This window comes from Carcharodon carcharias, chromosome 2 (assembly GCF_017639515.1).
Source record: "Carcharodon carcharias isolate sCarCar2 chromosome 2, sCarCar2.pri, whole genome shotgun sequence".
Lineage (NCBI taxonomy): Eukaryota > Metazoa > Chordata > Chondrichthyes > Lamniformes > Lamnidae > Carcharodon > Carcharodon carcharias.
This window is the reverse complement of record NC_054468.1, coordinates 225,258,775-225,279,122: the sequence shown is the minus strand read 5'-3', so window position 1 is coordinate 225,279,122 and position 20,348 is coordinate 225,258,775. Positions and strand designations below refer to the sequence as shown.

Genomic DNA, 20,348 nt, shown 5'->3' with positions numbered 1-20,348 from the left:
GGATTACTCTCCCAGTGACATTACCACTACACCACTTAAATACAAACAAGGAGATTCAGGTAGGGGGATTTGAAGTAAGGTGGAAGGAGGCTCGTGTGCAGCATAAACACTGGCACAGACTGGTTAGGCTGAATGGCTTGTTTATGCTGTCAATTCTACATAAAATCACTGGACCCAATTATGTTGGAACTTAATCAGGGGCCAAATTCTGCATCCCCTATCCCCCAAGATACCATCTTGAGATTTTTGAGGGCTACTTTTTGGTTTTCGGGAGATCCTTTTTCACTTTCACATAAGTTCAGGATACTATTCTTAGTTCCTTGGTATTTTCTCTCATATTTGGATTCTAAATACAATTCCCAATTTACAATAATAAACTAAGATCAGATTCATCTCAAATTCCAACTATTTGATGCAATGAAACAGAAATTGCAGGGCTACAGAGAAAGAGCATAGGTGTAAATCTACAGAAAAAGTTTAGCATAAGGAATGAGATTAAATATTGTAATCTGATCAAGAATTTCAACTATAAGCCAACTGAGCCACAGTGACAACTTAGATGAATATTTCCTCACAGTGCAGGATAGATAACACCTTGATAGAAACGTCAGTTCAAAGTACCAAGTTACGGAACAGAATTTAATAAAACAGAAGCACAAGATAATGGTCTACCACCTCTCTCCACTTCCTCTATGGTGAGAGAGGGACTTACACAGTCTGGGCTGCTGCCCACCAGTGCCAGCCGCTCCCAAAGTGCAAACCCACCCAGCTGAAGCCAAGCCCATACACTATTATAGACAGATCCCCAATGGCCTGGAGCCAGGGACTAGCAAGCATAGGACAAGAGAGAGCATGGAGCCTGCAGCAGCTCCTCCCTGACAGGCAGTGGCCCCAGTGTCTTGCACCTACTTGGGGCAAAGCCAAGTCCCGCTCTTCCAGGGCCAGTCTCCAGTTCCCCATCAGCCGCATCCACCGGCTACTGCACAGGAGTCACTACGCTGCAGGGCTCAAAATACACAGTGGCAGAAGAATTCTCCCCCAAAACTCCTGTGAAAATTCAATCACGGGGGCAACCATTGAAAGAAAAGTTGCCCCCATATGTGGGAGAGATAGAATCTGTGAGGAGCTGCTCCTCCAATCACAGATTCTGTCTCTCCAGATCTTGCTGCTCCTCTAGAGACAGAATCTCTGATTGGAGGAGCAGTTATGCAACCGATTTTGAGGAAGGAAGCTTACTGGCGCGCTGCCTAGGTCAGTGATGCGTGAAGGAACTGTGTCTTCTTGGGGCAGAACTGATGTGCTTGTTTCAAAAAAAAACTAGAGGGTTTCATAGCATGGCGACCCTTGTAAGGTGTAAACCAGACAGAGAAGTGTAGAACTCTCCCCACCCTGCCGAGCAAGCCTCAATTTTTTTATATACATATTTCAGAGGTGGACTGAAAGAATTTTGGGGTGTACAGCACAGGAATTTAATCAGCTTGGTATTGTGAACTCACTTACTAATCGCAAATGCCAAATTAGAAGGTGAGATATTTCATCCAGATTTACATTCTTAACTACTGTTATTTGCTGGTTAATGCTCACAGACAACATATAGAACCCGTGACCTGAACTAAGCTCAGCTGGTATAGTGAGGTTGCCGACGAGTTTTGAAAGTATATCTACACACAATGAAGATCAGAATGGTGTGAATTTTTCCCTGCTCCACTGTCTAATCCAATAAACAGTCTGCACCATTTACCAAACATATAAATGCCTTATGAAATGAGCAGTTTCCAATAAAACAAGTAAAACCTAAAACGTAGGACGACCAATGTCTAGTTCACTTAATTTCAACAAAGTGGAATGTGTTCAGTCGACATTGATGATTTCAGCAGATCACGTTTTTATTACAAAAGGGTTTCCTTTGACACGTAATAAGAGAAAGTGTCTTTATGTTGTGGTGGGCTAATATAACTATCAGGGGATTTGCTATAAACTCTGTCAAGCACTACATTTTCAAATCAGCTTTTCAGTGAGAAAAAAATACATACGGCCAGTCGACAGCAACATAAACTTAACTTATCTATAGACAGCGAAAATGGAATGTCAGTCTGTCAGTCATGCAGTAAGACCACAGACGAGGCAGATCCTTTCTACAATATGTTTGTATTTTAGAAACACAGAGCTTATAAACTTCCCAAGGCATCTTCCCATGCAAATGCAGGAGAAAGAATACCTGCACTTTCACCTCCTCCCTACCCAATGCCCAAGGGCTGTGTGGGAGTCTCATTTCCAACAAGTAATCTTGTGCCAAGTATTTAGAATTTTCATTTTGGAAATGGAACATGGGAGATTTATTTATAATAAATATACAATCTTGAGTATTTGTGCTCTCTTATCTAAAGAAGGAAACGATAAAAAAAATTCAACACAAATACAGAAAGTAATGTTATTAAGTGACTGCATCACCCAATAAAGGAGCAGATAGAATGAAAAAGGAGCCCATGAAAAGCAGCAAGTAGCTCCTGAAAATCAAAAAGAAACTCTCAAGAAAACCTCAAGAGGAGCCCACGAAAGTAATATTTTGACCCCTGCTATGTCGAGGCCAGAGCTCCCGTCTCCCTGGCCAGCACTGAGATCCTTGAGCTGGCTGGCAATGATGCCCAGCACAAGACCACCTGCATCATCCCCTGCCATCTGCAAAGACAAGGGGCTCAACAGATGATGGGAGGGCTCACCATAGCCCAGGGTGGATTCCTGTCATGCTGCTGCCTAAGAAAACTGGGGGTATCCCAACAAAGTAAAATCAGAACAAAAAAAAGGAGCGGAAGAAAGGGGATCTGTGGGTGGAGGAACTGGAGAAACAATAAGGGAGACACAGAACCTGTGATTAGCGGAGCAGCTCCTCACAGATTCTGTCCCTGTGCTTGCTGCTACTCCAATCAAAATACACAGGGGCATCTTTCTTAAATATTTTGCCTTCACCATTGAGTTTTCAGGGGCTATTTGTGAGGTTTCCAGGACGAATTCACTTGCTGCCCCCATTTATTTTGAACCCTGGTCTTAGTAATACACTGGAAACTATATTTCAGTCAGCTGAATCAGTAAACAACCTGCTAAACTCAGCACTACCAGCCAACAAATAGGAGATTCTAATCCTGTGAGCAACATCCAGGCAAGACCAAACAACAACTATGGGCTTTGCCTACACTGGACTGAGTAACTAAGGAGAGGCCAAACCTAGGTTTCGGCCAAAAGCAATAAAAAGAAAAATGGCAAAGGCTGAAAAATTAAAATAAAAATGGTATTAGCAGTAACTGAAGACAGATCCCCTTTTACCCATCTTTGATGGGTTCTAACACTTCAAAGCAGCTCACAGAGATATAGAAGATCCCATGTCACTATTAAAAGAGCAGGCAGTCTTCCTGTTGACCTAGCCAACATTTCTCTCTCCACCAACATCAATTAACAACAGATTATTTGTCTCATTGACTATTTGTGGGATCTTGTCATGCACAAACTGGCTGCCATGTTTGCAGATAAAACAATGGTGATTACATTTCAAAAGTATAATCGCTGTAAAGGGCTTTGGAAGATTTCGAGAACATGAAAGGTGCCATAAGATGCAAGCTTTGTGTTCTGCCAGAAAACATTTAACAAATTCCCAATTGAAAGGGAACTAGTTAAACTACAATAAATTACAATACATGGAAATCCTGAGAAGATTGTGGGACTGGATAAGAAACCGGACAAAAAAAAGATAGGAAACCGTGTCCTCGTGAGAGGGTGGTGCTACACGTAGGAAGTCAAAACTGGTCAAGGGAATCTTTGCACGGATCCTACATTGCAGGACAAAAGGAACAAATTGTTAGCTTGCTAAATCTGCAGAAAACACTGAAATAAAGAGAATTGCAATTAGGCCCTTGTGAAAAAGTTCATATTTACACAGGTAATCAGCAAATGGAATTTAATACCACCAAATGCAAAGCAATGATCACTGGAAGAAAGAAAAGTGTTCGAAGGTATTCAATGGAAGCATCAAAGAGTCAGCGGAGAAGCAGCCTGGGGGTGACAATGTAACATTGTGAAAACATGGAGAAATAGTTAAAAGGCAAAAAGAATGTTGAGATGTATAGACAGAAGACGGGGATAAACCCACACAGGTTATGCTAAGGCTCTAGAAAGCACTCATCTGACTTCACCTTCAATGCTGTTGAACTCTGGCAGCCATATGTCAAAAGAATGAACTTGCATTTATTTAGTGCCTTTCACAACCTCAGGATGTCCCAAAGCGCTTTACAGCCACTGAAGAAGTTTTGAAGGACAGTCACTGTTGTAATGTAGGAAACACAGCAAACAGCAATGTGATAATGACCAGATAATACGTATTTGTCACGTTGATTTTTTTTTTTTACTCATTCATGGAATGTGGGCGTCACTGGTTGGCCTGCATTTATTGCCCATCCCTAATTGCCCTTGAGAGCTGAGTGGCTGGCTAGGCCATTTCAGAGGGCATTTTAAGAGTCAACTATATTGCTGTGGGTCTAGAGTCACATGTAGGCCAGGTAAGGACTGCAGATTTCCTTCCCTAAAGGACATTCATGAATCAGATGGGTTTTGCTGACAATCAACAATGGTTTCATATCATCATTAGATTTTTAATTCCAGATTTTTCACTGAATTCAAATTTCATCATCTGCCATGGTGGGATTGAAACCCGTGTCCCCGGAGAATTACCCTGGGTATCTGGAGTACCAGTCCAGTGACAATGCCACTATGCCACTGCCACATGGGCCAGGACACTGGGGATAACCCCCTGCTCTTCTTCAAAAATGCCACCATGGGGTCTTGTACATCCAACTGAGATGGCAAATAAGCCTCAGTTTAACATCTCACCCGAAAGACAGAATGACCTTAGAAACAATCTCCTTATTCATTTGGTGATAAACCCCTGGAATGATCCAGCACACAAGACAGGAGTTGAAGACATTGTGGAGTTGAAGATGCAGTTGGAGACTCACTGGACGAGTTGAAATGATTGAGTGAATTGAATGATTATTTCTCATCCCTGGCTTTATTTTATGTCCTTATAATTTATCGTTATTTACAAGAACGAACAAACCAACCACAACTCTTTCTCACAAGCATTATTTCTAGACAAGGCATTTCTCCTGGAATCAGCACCTTGCAATTCTGTGCTGGCACAAAGCCTTTTTCTTTACTTTCCTGCTCTTCACGGAACTCTGTGCCTGAGCTGGAAGCTTAGAATTGTAGAACGCCTTAAGAGTGACCATGCAGAGACAAAACAAAAACATCTCTATTGTAGCCTGCTAAAAAGTTTTCTTTTAAACAAGGCATTTCTGGGCAGATCTAATTTTGTCACTCATTCACTCAAGTGCTTTCAGCCATTCTAACAAGGCCACGTGTAGCCACCATTGCCACTCCATTCATAGTCAAGTTTGCGCAGCTGCCTCACAAATAAGGAACTCAACTGTATTCAGCTATTGTCTTTGTACAAGTCTATATATGATGAAATAACCCAGAGAAAACTTGTACCAATTTTAATTCCAATGCATTTTTAGCATATTTGGAGCTATCCAGTTAAAAAATTACATTTTCTGATCCTTTAAAATCCTTATTTAATGAGGATCATTCCACTGCACAGCTTCCCAGCACTTAAAGCAACCACGGTATTTTACTTTTGTAAAAGAAATTTGAAAATTGAGATTAAAAATTGAATTTAGTGTAAAGAAAATGAGATGGAACGATGGAAGTAGGAGGAAAAAAACAAGATAGTGGAAGACTCAAATGAGTAAATAAAAAATATAAAAGAAAGTACCTTGACAAGAAATTGTAAAGCATTTAATCACATTTCATGTATAACTTTTGAAATATTTGTTACGTAGGCAGATGTGGAATTTAATTTGTATACAGCAATGTAGCACAAATAGCAAAAGAGATGAACAACCAGATAATCTGTGTTTGATAACAGTTGAGGGAGGAAAGTTGATGTGGACATCGAGAGCACTCTTCACTTCAAATATAGCAGAGTGATAGCATGCAGAGCCTTCAACTTTCAAGCTATCCAATTGCCATGGCAGTGTCCATAGCATATGTACAATAAGATTATGGAAACTCAGATGTAAATCACAGTACAGAAAGTCAAAAGTCACATTTGAAGAATATCAGGCCACCTATGATCTTTATCATAACTTACCTGGCTTCAAACAAGTGATGATAACATGGGATGACACCATCCTTTGCTACATCTTTGATCAAAGATTTGGAATGGGAATCACTATAGACTAACCACGTTCTATAAAATATGAAATGGACTGGAAAGAATTGACAGAAGCAAGTACCTGGTGCCCTGCAGTAATGACAAAACACGAGGTAGCCATCCACACAAACTATAAAGACAGTTTGTTTCCAAGACAGTGTATCAACAATTTTTCCCAAGGACAATTCCACATTGGAACAAGCTGCCAAAGGAAATAGTCACAGCTTCTTCACTTTGACATCTTCAAGACCCATCTTTAGATTGGCATTTATAAGTTTTCATTATCATGACTACCATCTCAGCAGGTCATGACTGGTTTAGCTAGTGCTGCCTATATAAATGCTGACAGAATACTAACATTAGTCTGTGATGTTTTCACACATTTAAACATATAAGACCAGAATGGCTCAGTTATACATATATTTCATGACTTTACAGGAGTTTTGCCTCCACATGGAAACCTGCCATTAGTCAACCTAGTACGGTGAGATTGCCTGGTGCAAAAGTCCACTGGAAACTTACTTGCCTGCATGACCCTTGTGAGTCTTCAGATGAGGACATTTCCTAACTTCCCACTGCTATTGAAACCTTATACAGAAATGTCACATCTCACTCGATTTAAGTTTAACAGTCACTATTTTGACACATTGCACTCTGGAAAAAAGAATAAGCACCTTTGTTTGTGTTTGATTAAATTATCACCTTTCTTATTTTAAATCTCTGCATTTTCTTTAAAATTTGACAGTTGCTAACAAGCCCCGAGTTGATTCGATGCTAGATGAAAACACACACACACAAGGCTGCAGGCATAACACAACATTCTGTACAGCGGCCTTACATTAAAAAAAAACTTAAGAATCACTTCCCACAACTAAAAATAAACAGCCTCTCTCTCTCTCTCTCTCTCAGCAGAAATAAATAAAACACTTACCACCTTCTCAGCTTCCTCTGTGATTATTAGAAATAGCCTCATCCATTTAAACATAACCAGGGTGATTTTTCCCCAGAAGGAGGTAATTCTTTCATTTATATTTTTAATTAAAAGTGAAACACATGAGGAAACTTTCTTAAACCTGCACTTCTGAAGTGAGTCTCAGCGCCTTTGTCTGCCTCACACCCGCCATGATTAACAACATCAACTCCCACAGAGAGAGAGAGAGAGAGGGGCGGCCCAGCTCTCCCTCCGCCCTCCCTCACAGGGCGACACCGGCGCGGCGCGCCCGCGGGGGTCGCTGGGATGTGTAGTTGCTCACGCCCACCCAGCCGCCGTTCTGACGGGCGCCCGTCGGGGCAGCGCTGGACTACAGATCCCGTCCTGCCTTGCGGCCGGGCCGGATCCACGCATGCTCACTTCCCTTGGCCGGCGCCAAGTCACCCCCCCCCCCATCCTCGCTTTCTCCCTTGAACCCTGACATTTGACCTCCTGGCCAGGAAAGGGGAGGAGGGGAACTGAGCTCCCCATGGAAACGGCCCTTGCTGCTTGACGGGGAAGAATGAAGCTGGTGAGGATTTTCTTTTATTCCCTGCCTTATTTTATTTAAGAACTGATTGAGGGAGTTACCTCATGGAGGCTTGTCTATTATTGGATGGCTGTGAGATCAGGTAAAGCCAAGGCAGTCCAACTTGGAGCAAGAGGACATGCATTTTTCAATATGAGCTTAACACAGTTTGAGATGAGTTATATATCGAGTATTAAGCCTGTGTGTGTTCACTTTGCGAGATGTAACGAGGGATGCTTCTTCACTCTAATGTCTGGAATGATTTGCTGGACAAATTTGTAGAGGCAAAGACCATACGGTTATATTTTTCAAGGTACCTCTGGATGCTCTGGTATGTCATCCGGGAGGGTTTAGCTTCAATTGAAAGGCCTTTTCTCCTTCCTGAGTTTTATCTGTTCACGTCGATGAGCATAAGGAAGGTGCCCCTAAACTCATCCGTGAAAAAGGGCCCAAAATATCCCCCTCACGCCCCATCACTGTATCCAGTTGTTTCTTGTTAACTTACTGTTTGGCTCCTTCCGTGCTGGTTAAGAAAGATGTGCATGTATATAGCACCTTTCACAACATCCCAAAGCACTTTACAGCCAATGGAGGAATTTTATGGCGCAGTCACTGTTGTAATGTGGGAAATGCGGTAGCCAATTTGTGCACAGCAAGCTCCCAAAAACAACAATGCAATAATGGCTAGATTAGAGCATAAAGAATAGGAGCAGGAGTAGGCCTGTATATCCTGCTCTGCCATTCAATGCGACCATGGTCTTTTAGTGATGTTGGCCGAGTGATAAATGTTGACTAGCATGTCCTAAGCCCCACGCGGCTGGCCGTGCTATTAGCTGCCTAGGACATGGTCTGGAATATCTTCTGTTGACTCATTCTCACTAGCTCTCATGTTAAGCCTGTCCGTTTGATCAAGCCTTTGCCCACCCCTTCTAACATTTCCTCTTTTGGTTTTGCATTCATTTTTTCCTTCCATCTTTTTAATGTACTTATGTAAGTACAAGCTATATGGTGATTGCTGCCTAACAGTCACTGCCATAAGTGACCGCATGCCCACTGTCAAGAAAACAAGAAATTGTAATATTTTTCTTCTGGTAATAACCCTGGCATATTTTCTTATGTGTTGGAAGTCAGGCTGTAACTGGATTAAGAACTAGAGTGACGTTCTCTAGTCAATAGTAACAGTGGTTTTGATATGTTAATGAACCAAGAGAAACTTCAATCAGAGTTTAAATTGAAGCAATATGAGGAATAGTTTTGAACTGAGTTGTTTTAGTTCAAATAGGGTATATGCAGGATGTAAAAAGGTGTAAGGAAATAAGGTAAGGATAGGGTAAGTTTGTTTTTACAAGCCTAAGAGCTAAAGTAAAGAACAATTTAATCAGTTCTGGGAAGAAAGCATTTCTGAAGACACTGGTTGAGATAATAGAGAGATCAAAGGGAAGGAACGCATTTAAGGAAATACTGAAGCTTACATGAGGAGTTAGCTGTTTAGATCTCCCAGAAGACAGCAGGGTAGCTGGTCAAAACTCCCAGAAAACAGTGTGAATGAGACCAGACTGAAAGAAGCAGTTGCTGTCAGCCTCCGAGGACAACCTAAGGAAAAGGCACTGTGGCAAAAACTACCGCACTCCTATAGGTTCTAAAATCTATTATGATAGTTACTGAACAGAAAAGGGGGAGGTTAGCTCTGAGGGTAGTTAAGTTAAGATTTGTGGAACTATTTGAAAGTTCACTGTGTGAAACCATTCATGTGTTTAAGGTAATTGTGTTTTTTTTTATTCTTTTAATAAATGTTTACTTTACTATAAAATCTTCACAACTATTCAGGGACATCATTTCCTCATTTTAAAACCACTCCCTCATACTATACAAATTGCAAAAGCCATTTTGGCAGCTGTTTCAAGTGCGCTCTGGGATTTGAGCAGCTCTCTGTTCACCATCCACCGTGCCATAACACCAATGAGAAAGGACATGATCAATAACCTGGAAAATTCAAGGTAGTGGGTTTAGGGATGAAAACCCCTGCTGGCTGGAACCTATTTTGTTTTATAAAATCTATTATAACCCGCAAGTTGTTGCATCATATAGGGGACTGAATTCATGATGTGGTACTTTAATTGGAGAGAAGTAAGAACACCCACAGTTCTGTTTGGAAGAGAATTTTAAGATTTTGACCCAGCCACTGTGAAGGAACGGCAATACAGTTTGAAGTCAGGATGATGTGTAACTTGGAGTGGAATTTGCAGGTGGTAGTGTTCCCAGGACTCTGCTGCCCTCGTCCTTCTAGGTGGTAGAGGTTGTGGGATTGGAAGATGCTGTTGAAGGAGGCTTGGCGAGTTGCTGCAGTGCACCTTGTAGATGGTACACACTCCTGCTACTGTGTGCCAATGGTGGAGGGAGTGAACGTTTAAACATTTATATTCTTGATAAAGAATGAGCATACCCGCCGACTCACGGGAGGCCTTGACTTGTGACAAAAATAGAAAAAGCTTATTCCAGAAGCTCTGCACTCCTGCCACATCCAGTCATGAATGGTGGTGGACAGTTAAACAACTTGCGAGGAGGAGGCTCCACAGATAACCCCCATCCTCAATGATGGAGGAACCCAGGACTTCAATGCAAAAGATAAGGCTGAAGCATTTGTTACAATCTTCAGCCAAAAGTGCCAAGTGGATGATCCATCTTGGCCTCCCCCAGTGGTCCCCAGCATCACGGATGCCAGTCTTCAGCCAATTTGATTCAATCCACGTGGTATGAAGAAGCGGCTGAAGGCACTTCATACTGCACAATCTATGGCCTCTGACTACATTCCAGCAATAGTACTAAGACTTGTGGTCCAGAATTTGCCGCGGGCCTAGCTAAGCTGCTCCAGTACATCTACAACACTGGCATCTCGAAGTGCAAGGGCAGCAGACTCTTGGGCACACCACCACCTGGAAGTTCTCCTCCAAGCCACACATCATCCTGACTTGGAAATATATCGCTGTTCCTTCACTGTCACTTGGGTCAAAATCCTGAAACTCCCTCCCTAACAGCACTGTGGGTATACCTACACCACTTGGACTACAGCGGCTCAAGAAGGCAGCTCACCACCACCTTCTCAAGGGTAATTAAAGATGGGCCATAAATGCTGGGCTAGCGAGCACATAACCTCCAAACACCTCATCTGCCTGACTCTTAGGGCACCAGCTGCCTGTTTTGTAACAGAGTCTGCAGATTGTACTCATCAGTCACTTCAGAAGCCATCCAACTGGAGTAGAAATAAGTCATCCTGGATCCCAAGGTACTGCCTAGGAAGAAGGAGGAGGAATGTTTAAGGTGGTGGATGGAGTGCTGATCAAGTGGGCTGCTTTGTCCTGGATGGTGTCAAGCTTCTTGATGTTGTTGGAGCTGCACTCATCCAGGCAAGTGGAGCATATTCCATCACACTCTGGACTTGTGCCTTGTAGATGTCGGACAGGCTTTGGGGAGTCAGGTAAGTTACCTATTACAGAATTCATAGCATCTGACCTCTTGTAGCCACAGTATTTATATGGCTGCTGCAGTTAAATTTCTGGTCATTGGTAGCCCACATGATTTGTTGGGGGATTTAGCGATGGTAATGCTATTGAATGTCATGAGGAGATGGTTAGATTCTCTCTAGTTGGAGATAGCCATTGCCTGAAATTGTGCGGTGTAAAAGTTACTTGCCACTTATCTATTAGCCCAACCTTGAATGTTGCCCAGGTCTTACTGCATATGGCCACAGATTGCTTCAATGTTTGCGGAGAGTCCAACAGTACTGAACACTGTGCATCACATGCTTGTGTGTTTCTTTGGGCAGTGAAACCCTGTTCTTTTGCTTCTTCCCTTAGTACTGTTTGTCTGGTCATCCAACATTGCCATGCAATGTCCTGAAGTTCAAGTCCACCACTATCATGCTGGACTGTGGGTTAGACATGACCTCGGCTCTCCAATTCTTGCCTTTGCCACTTGTCCACAGGTAAGCTTCTCCTATTGAATGTTCCAATATTTCTAGGTAACTTTTTTAAAATTGTAAATCACAGAGGCTCCACTGATAATTCATTTTGCCAAATATACCACCTGATGTAAGATTGCAACGGACATACTAGAAATATGCTAGGTTAAGGCCCCCGTCTCTACTAAATTACCTTAGCTAAACTGGGATAATGATAAGGGTAGAACATTAGTGACACCAGACACCGATGAACAAAACTTAGGCCATGTTCCTGCTGCTGATCACTGGAGCTACCAGACAATGCTGCTGGTTTCTTAATGTCAAAATGCCTGTAAATCCTGCCCCTCATCCACCCAACACACCCCAAAACTCATCCTGCACCTACCTAATGTTGCTAGTGGGATTGCACTACGTTGATGTAACATCTCTGAATTTGCGAGAGCTGGAACTGCCTTCAACAGTGAAGTTCAATCCTTTGGAACAGCCGCACACCAGATCACAGCTGTAGCTGGGTTGAGGAGCAGTGGGATGGTGGGAAATCCAAGAAGACTAACTTCATGGGAGGGCTGGGGGGGAAAGAGTGTCAGTAAGAACTGGGGGGAGTTTAACTGTGGTAACATGAAGGGTGCCAGCATGTATAAGGGTACCATCATGAAATGGGAGGCTGGAAGAATGTTTCATATAACCTCAAGAGAGTGGGAAATAACAATTTTCAAACAAGTTAACACTGAAGTGAAACAATTTAATGATTGGAGAATATAAAAACATATCCACAGTAGGCTGGAATTTCTACAAAAGAAATAATGGAAAATCTCTATAATTTTCCAGTAGCTCCACAAATCAATATCCAATAACCCATATCTGGAAGCTCTTCCTTTATGGACATTATGTGATGCATGGATTAGGCTTGGATGTAATGCCTGCCACGGTCAAACAACTTGCTAACGCTCACTGCCTGGGCTCATGTGTGAGGAACGTATGGAATGGTGGACGGTAAGTGACTGGATGGTCCATGGATGCTGTCCTAGTCACAATGTAGCTCAGCATCATGTCTCTCCAATGGCCCCTTGCACCAACAGCCTAGGGGAGGCAAAAAAAGGGTTAATAAATCCTAGACCATTCCGGGTAAAATATTCTGGGAAATTCCTCTTCGATTCCTGAAGGTGATCAAAACAGGTTCCAAGAGACCACAGTGACTTGGAACTGCATTCACTACATTCCATCCATCTTTGATCAACAGTGATATTAATCTTCTGTGAAGGTGAAAGATGTGTTAACAACGAGAAAACTCAAGCTTGTAACCAGGAAAATATTCATAAGATGCTGGATTCTATCCAGTTTCCTGTATGCCATGGAAACCTGGACAATAAGTAAAGAACTGTGGAAGAAAATAGAGGTCTTAGAAATGTGACTGCTAAGATGTATGTTTAAAAATCCATACACAGACCACAAGATAAATGAAGAGGTGCTTGAAATTGCAAGAACTAAAAGAACTCTAAAAAGCGACATCCAGAAAGGAAAATGTCAGTACTTCAGTCATTTGATCAAAGCCGAAAAGCTACTGAGATCTCTTCTCGAGGGCAAAGTGGAGGGCAGCGGAAAGAAACATAAACATGGAACATAGACAATAGGAGCAGGAGTAGGCCATTCGGCCCTTCGAGCTTGCTCCGCCATTCATTATGATCATGGTTGATCATCCAACTCAATAGCCTGCTACCGCTTTCTCCCCATATCCTTTGATCCCTTTCACCCCAAGAGCTATATCGAACTCCTTCTTGAAAGCATATAATGTTTTGGCCTCAACTATTTTCTGTGGTAACGAATTCCACAGGCTCACCACTCTCTGGGTGAACAAACTTCTCCTCATCTCAGTCCTAAATGGCCCACCCCATATCCCCAGACTGTGACCTCTGGTTCTGGACTCCCCCACCATTGGGAACATCCTTCCTACATCCACCCTGTCTAGTCCTGTTAGAATTTAATAGGTTTCTATGAGATCCCCCTCATTCTTCTGAACTCCAGCGAATATAATCCTAACCAACTCAATCCCTCCTCCATATGTCAGTCCCGCCATCCCAGGAATCAGTCTGGTACACCTTCGCTGCACTCCCTCTATAGCAAGCACATCCTTCCCCCAGATAAGGAGACCAAAACTGCATACAATATTTCAGGTGTGGTCTCACCAAGGCCCTGTATAATTGCAGCAAGACATCCCTGCTCCTGTACTCAAATCCTCTCGCTATGAAGACCAACATACCATTTGCATTCTTTACCGCCTGCTGCACCTGCAAGCTTACCTTCAGCAACTGGTGTACAAGAACACCCAGGTCTCGTTGCACATTCCCCTCTCTCAATTTATAGCCATTCAGATAATCTGCCTTCCTGTTTTTGCTACCAAAGTGGATAACCTCACATTTATCCACATTATACTGCATCTGCCATGCATTTGCCCACTCACTCAGCTTGTCCAAGTCACACTGAAGCATCTCTGCATCCTCCTCACAGCTCACCCTCCCACCCAGCTTTGTGTCATCAGTTATGCAGGACTTTGTCAAGCCTTCTGAAAGTCCAAATAAATCACATCCACTGGCTCCCCCTCATCAACTCTACTATTTACATCCTCGAAAAATTCCAGTAGATTTGTCAAGCATGATTTCCCTTTCATAAATCCATTTGGATATATTACATTTAGTTCCATCATCTAAATCATTAATGTATATTAAGAATAGCTGGGGTCCCAGCACCGATCCCTGCGGTACCCCACTAGTCACTGCCTGCCATTTGGAAAAAGACCTGTTTATTCCTACTCTTTGTTTCCTGTCTGCCAACTGGTTTTCTATTCATCTCAATACACTATCTCCAATCCCATGCACTTTAATTTTACATGCTAATCTCTTACGTGGGACGTTGTCAAGCCTTCTGAAAGTCCAAATAAATCATATCTACTGGCTCCCCCTCATCAACTCTACTAGTTACGTCCTCAAAAAATTCCAGTAGATTTGTCAAACATGATTTCCCTTTCATAAATTCATGCTGACTAGGTCTGATTCTGGCACTGTTTTCCACGTGTTCAGCTATTAAATATTTTATAATAGGCTTTAGAATTTTCCCCACCACCGACGTCAGGCTGACTGGTCTATAATTCCCTGTTTTCCCTCTACCACCCTTTTTAAATATTGGGGTTACGTTAGCCACCCTCCAATCTGTATGAACTGTTCCAGGGTCTGTAGAATCTCGGAAGATGACCACCAATGCATCCACTATTTCTAGGGCCACTTCCTTAAGTACTCTGGGACGTAGATTATCAGGCCCCGGGAACTTATCAGCTTTCAATCCCATCAATTTCCCCAACACCATTTCCCTACTAATACTGATTTCTTTCTGTTCCTCCCACTCACTAAACCCTGTGTTCCCCAACATTTCTGGTATTTTATTTGTGTTCTCCTTTGTGAAGACAGGACCAAAGTATGTATTTAGTTGGTCAGCCATTTCTTTGTCCCTATTATAAATTGCCCTGTTTCTGACTGTAAAGGACCTACATTTGTCTTCAATCTTTTTCTCTTCACATACCTATAGAAACTTTTACAGTCAGTTTTTATGTTCCCGGAGGCTTACTCTCGTACTCTGTTTTCCCCTTCTTAATCAATCCCTTGGTCCTCCTTTGCTGAATTCTAAACTGTTCCCAATCCTCAGGTCTGTTGTTTTTTCTGGCCAATTTGTATGCCTCTTCCTTGAATTTAATACTATCTCTAATTTCCCTTGTAAGCCTTGGTTTGGGCACCTTTCCTGCTTTACTTTTGCACCAGACAGGAATAAACAATTGTCGCAGTTCACCCATGCGCTCTTTGAATGTTTGCCATTGCCTATCCACCATCATCCCTTTAAGTAACGTTTCCCAATCCATCATAGCCAACTTGCGCCTCATACCATTGTAGTTTCCTTTATTAAGATTCAGGACCACAGTCTCAGAATCACATTCCATCTTGATGAAGAATTCTATCATATTATGGTTGGTCATCCCCAAGGGGCCTCGCACAACTAAATTGCCAATTATTCCTTTTTCATTACACAATACCCAGTCTGGGATGGCCTGTTCTCTTGTTAGTTCTTCAACATATTGGTCCAGAAAGCCACCCCGTATACACTCCAGAAATTCCTCCTCGACAGTACTGTTACTAATTTGATTTGCCCAATCTATATGCAGATTAGAGTCACCCATAATTACAGGTGTTCCTTTATTACATGTGTCTCTAAGTTCCTGTTTAATGCCATTCCCAACATTACCACTACAGTTTGGAGGTCCATATACCACCCCCACTAACGTTTTTTGCCCCTTAATGTTTTTCAGTTCTACTCATACAGATTCCACATCATCAGGGCTAATATCTTTCCTCACTATTGCGTTAATTTCCTCTTTAACCAGCAATGCAACTCCACCACCTTTTCCTTTTTATCTGTCCTTCCTAAATACTGAATAGCCCTGGATGTTCAGTTCCCAACCCTGGTCACCCTGCAGCCATGTCTCCGTAATCACAACTATATCATACCTGTTTACATCTATTTGCGCGGTTAATTCATCCACTTTATTGCGAATGCCCCTCACGTTAAAGCACAAAGCCTTTAGGCTCGTCTTTTTACTTGCACCGTTCCCACTATTTTTCACTGGGGCCTGTTTGATTCTTGCCCTTGATTTCCTCTGCCCATCACTTTTCTTGTTCCCCTTTTCTGTCTTGTTCTTGTCCTTGATTCCACCTCCCCTGACTCCTTGCATAGGTTCCCATCCCCCTGCCATTTTAGTTTAAACCCTCCCTAACCACTTTAGCAAATATTCCCCCTAGGACATCAGTCCCGGTCCTGCCCAGCTATAAGCCGTCCACTTTGTACAGGTCCCACGTCCCCCGAAACCGATCCCAATGTCCCAGGAATCTGAAACCCTCCCGCTCACACCATCTCTTCAGTCACGTATTCATCCGATATATCTTGCTATTTCTATTCTGGCTACCTTTGATGTCCTACTTTTCAACTTACTTCTTAACTCCCTATGTTCTGCTTTTAGGAGCTCATCCCTTTTTTTTATCTAAGTTGTTTGTACCAATGTGTACCGTGACCACTGGCTGTTCACCCTCCCCCTTCAGAATGTCCTGTAGCCGCTCTGAGACATCCTTGACCCTAGCACCAGGGAGGCAACCTACCATCCTGGAGTCTCGTTTGCAGCCACAGAAAGGCCTATCTATTCCCCTTCTAATTGAATCCCCTGTAACTATTGCATTCCCATGCTTTTTATTCCTCCTCCGTGCAGCAGAGCCAACCGTGGTGCAACGAATTTGGCTGTTGCTGCTTTCCCCTGAGAGGCCATTCCCCTCAACAGTATCCAAAGCGGTATATCTGTTTTGCAGGGGAATAGCCACAGAAGATTCCTGCACTCCCTGCCTAGTCCTCTTGCTCTGCCTTGTAGTCACCCATTCCCTCCCTGCCTGTGGACTCTTAGCCTGCCGTGTGACTACCTCTCTATACACACTATCCACGATACTCTCCACAGTGTCCGCAGCCGCCACTCCAGCTCCGAAATCCGGGCTTCCAGGAACTGCAGCTGGAGAACACATGCTGGCCCAAGGCACTGGAAATGTTCCCAGCTTCTCACATAGAGCAGGAGGAACATACCACGGCTTTGAGCTCTCCTGCCATGACATACCCCTTTAAATTAAATTAAACCTTTTGGAAGATACTTAATATCAATTACTCTAGGGCCCTTCTTCCCTGCTCCTTGTTGTTTCAGAATATAGCCCTTACAAACGATGAACCACAAAATAAGACCTTAAAAACTATAAGCGATAAAAGTAGTAAATACTTACCCGACCGTACTCATGGTACTCAAAGGATCGTTTCGTTCCCTCCTCACCGAACTCCCTCAGTCACCAAACTCCAACTTAAGCACTCTACTGCAGCCCAAAGTCAGCACTGTAAGATGGCCTGTTTTTATACTCTGAATCTAGCCTCTGAAAACCTGTTTAAGCCAGTTATCTAATTAACTAGTTGTAGCTGCAAGCAGAGCCTGTATAAACATACTTTAAAGCTGGCCTAAAACTCACCTTCTTCCAACCCAAACAGCAACTTTTAGTTAATTACTAAATTAAAGAAAGACTAGACTTTAGATAGAAATTAACCCTTAAATTCCCTCAGTCACCAAACTCCAAATTAAGCACTCTATTGCAGCCCAAAGCAGCACCAGACAAAGAGGGGTCAACCTAGGCATAGTTGGATGATCGATGTCACAGAGCGGTTGCAGGCGAGCTACAGTGCGTGTGTGAGAATGGCGCAAGACAGATGAGCGTGACATGCCATGACAGCAGATCTTCTGGTAGGAGTAGATACAAGCAGCAGATGTTAACTGCAGCAGATAACTTATTCAGATTTGTTTGAATTGTTGCAGTGAATCCACTTGATGTCTAACCTAATCCTATGCTCTCACAGCTTATACACATGACCCCTTGATTTCTGTAACCTGGCCAGTTCAAATAGTCTGTCCACAAAGATGTAGTCTGTTACCTTCATAGCTTTAATGCTTCCATTATATCACCTGGAAGTTACGCTTCTCAGATACTCAAATAGGAGAAGAGTTAACAAAGTGAGCATTGGTCCTATTGAAAGTGAGTCTGGGGGATTGGTAATGGAAAATTAAGAGATGGCAGATGAATTGATCAGGTATTTTGCATTGGTCTTCACTATAGAGGATACAAGTAACATCCCAGAAGGAGCTGTAACTCAGGAATTGGAAGGGAGAGAGGAACTCTGGGGGTTGGGGAGCTGGGGGTGGAAATTACAATCACCAGGGAAGTGGTACTTAGCATATTGTTGGAGCTGCGGGCCGACAAATGCCCGGGTCCAGATGGACTTCATCCTAGGGTCTTGAAAGAAGTGGCTAGTGAGATAGATGATGTGTTGGTTTTAATTTTCCAAAATTCCCTAGATTCGGGGAAGGTGCCATTAGATTAGAAAATAGCAAATGTAACTCCTTTTATTTAAAAAGGGAGTGAGACAGGAAATGGGAAACAACAGGCCAGTTCGCTTAACATCTGTCATTGGGAAAATGTTGGAAGCTATTATTAAAGATATTATGGCAGGGCACTTAGAAACATTCCGAGCAATCAGGCAGAGTCAACATGATTTTGTGAAATGGAAATCATGTTTAACCATTTTATTGAAGCTCTTTGAAGGAGTCACATGTGCTATGGATAAAGGGAAACTGGTGGATGTACTGTACTTAGATTGCAAGAAGGCATTTGTTAAGGTGCCACATCAAAAGTTATTGTGGAAAATAAAAACTGATGGTGTAGGGGGTAACATTGGCATGAATAGAATATTGGATAGCTAAGAAAACAGAGGGCAGCCATAAATGGCTATTTTTCTAGTTGGCAGGACGTAATGAGTGGAATGCCACAGGAATCAATGCTGGGGCCTCAACTTACAATTTATATAAATGACTTGGGTGAAGGAATAGAAGGTACCGTTACTAAGTTTTCAGATGATATAAAGATGGGTAGGAAAGTAAATTGTGAAGAGAACATGAGGCTACAATGGGACTTAGATAGATTAAGTGAGTGGGTAAAGTTCTGGCAAATGGAGTAGAGTGTGGGACAATACGAAATTGTCCATTTTGGCAGGAAGAATAAAAAAGAATATCATCTAAATGGTGAGAGATTGCGGAACTCTGAGGTTCAGAGGGATCTGGGTTACTTAGTGCATGAATCATAAAAGGCTAATATGCGGGTGCAGCAAGTAATTAGGAAAGCTAAGAGAATGTTATTGTTTATTTTGAGGGGAATTGAATACAGAAGTAAGGAGGTTATACTTCAGTTGTACAGGACACTGGTAAGACCACATCTGGAGTACTGTGTAGAACATTGATCTCCTTATTTAAGGAAGGATGTAAATGCGTTAGAAGCAGTTCAGAGAAGGTTTACTAAACTAAAACCGGGAATGCGTGGGTTGTCTAATAAAGAAAGATTGGACAGGGTACCACTGGAGTTCAGAAGAGTGAGAGGCAACTTGATTGAAACATGTATGATCCTGAGGAGTCTTGACAGGGTGGATGTGGAGAGGATGTTTCCTCTTGTGGGAGAATCTAGAACTAGAGGTCATTGTTTAAAAATAAGGGATTGCCCATTTAAGACAGAGATGAGAAGAATTTATTTTCTGAGGGTAGTGAGTCTTTGGAACGTCCTTCCTCAAAAGGCAGTGGAAGCAGAGTCTTTGAATATTTTCAAGGCAGAGGTAAATAAGTTCTTGATGAGCAAGGGGTGAAAGGTTATCGGGGGGTAGGCGGGATACTACAGTCAGATCTGCCATGAACTAATTGAATGGCAGAGCAGGCTCTAAGGGCCAAGTGGCCTATTCCTGCTCCTAACTCGTGTGTTCATTTGCACCTCTGTGACTTTTTAAGCATATAATTGTAGTACTTGTGTAGCAAATTAAACCTCATGTGAGGAAGTGTGATTATTTGTCATGGATGTTATACCCTGTTTAATCTCTTTCCTTTTCACTGACCTATTTAGTAACTTCTTTTATTCATTTGTGGGATATCACTGGCAAACCCAGTATTTATTGCCCATCCCTAATTTCCCTTGAGAAG

General features: G+C 42.6%; 2 protein-coding genes across 7 annotated transcripts in view; one reads left to right on the top strand and one right to left on the bottom strand.

Moving 5' to 3' along the window:
- LOC121269336 (homeobox-containing protein 1-like) overlaps positions 1 to 7,461 on the bottom strand; it is a 28,012-nt gene extending 20,551 nt beyond the window's left edge. For all 6 annotated transcript variants that reach the window (XM_041173897.1, XM_041173890.1, XM_041173905.1 and 3 more), the window contains exon 1: positions 7,194 to 7,461. The gene's annotated coding sequence lies outside the window, so the exon portion shown is untranslated. The remainder of the gene's footprint in view (positions 1 to 7,193) is intronic.
- A 162-nt stretch (positions 7,462 to 7,623) lies between these two features.
- Positions 7,624 to 20,348, top strand: part of ints9 (integrator complex subunit 9) — a 46,167-nt gene continuing 33,442 nt past the window's right edge. Inside the window, exons 1-2 of the mRNA XM_041181668.1 lie at positions 7,624 to 7,764; positions 11,616 to 11,743. Coding sequence (XP_041037602.1) covers positions 7,756 to 7,764; positions 11,616 to 11,743 — 137 coding nt within the window. The 5' untranslated portion in view covers positions 7,624 to 7,755. The remainder of the gene's footprint in view (positions 7,765 to 11,615; positions 11,744 to 20,348) is intronic.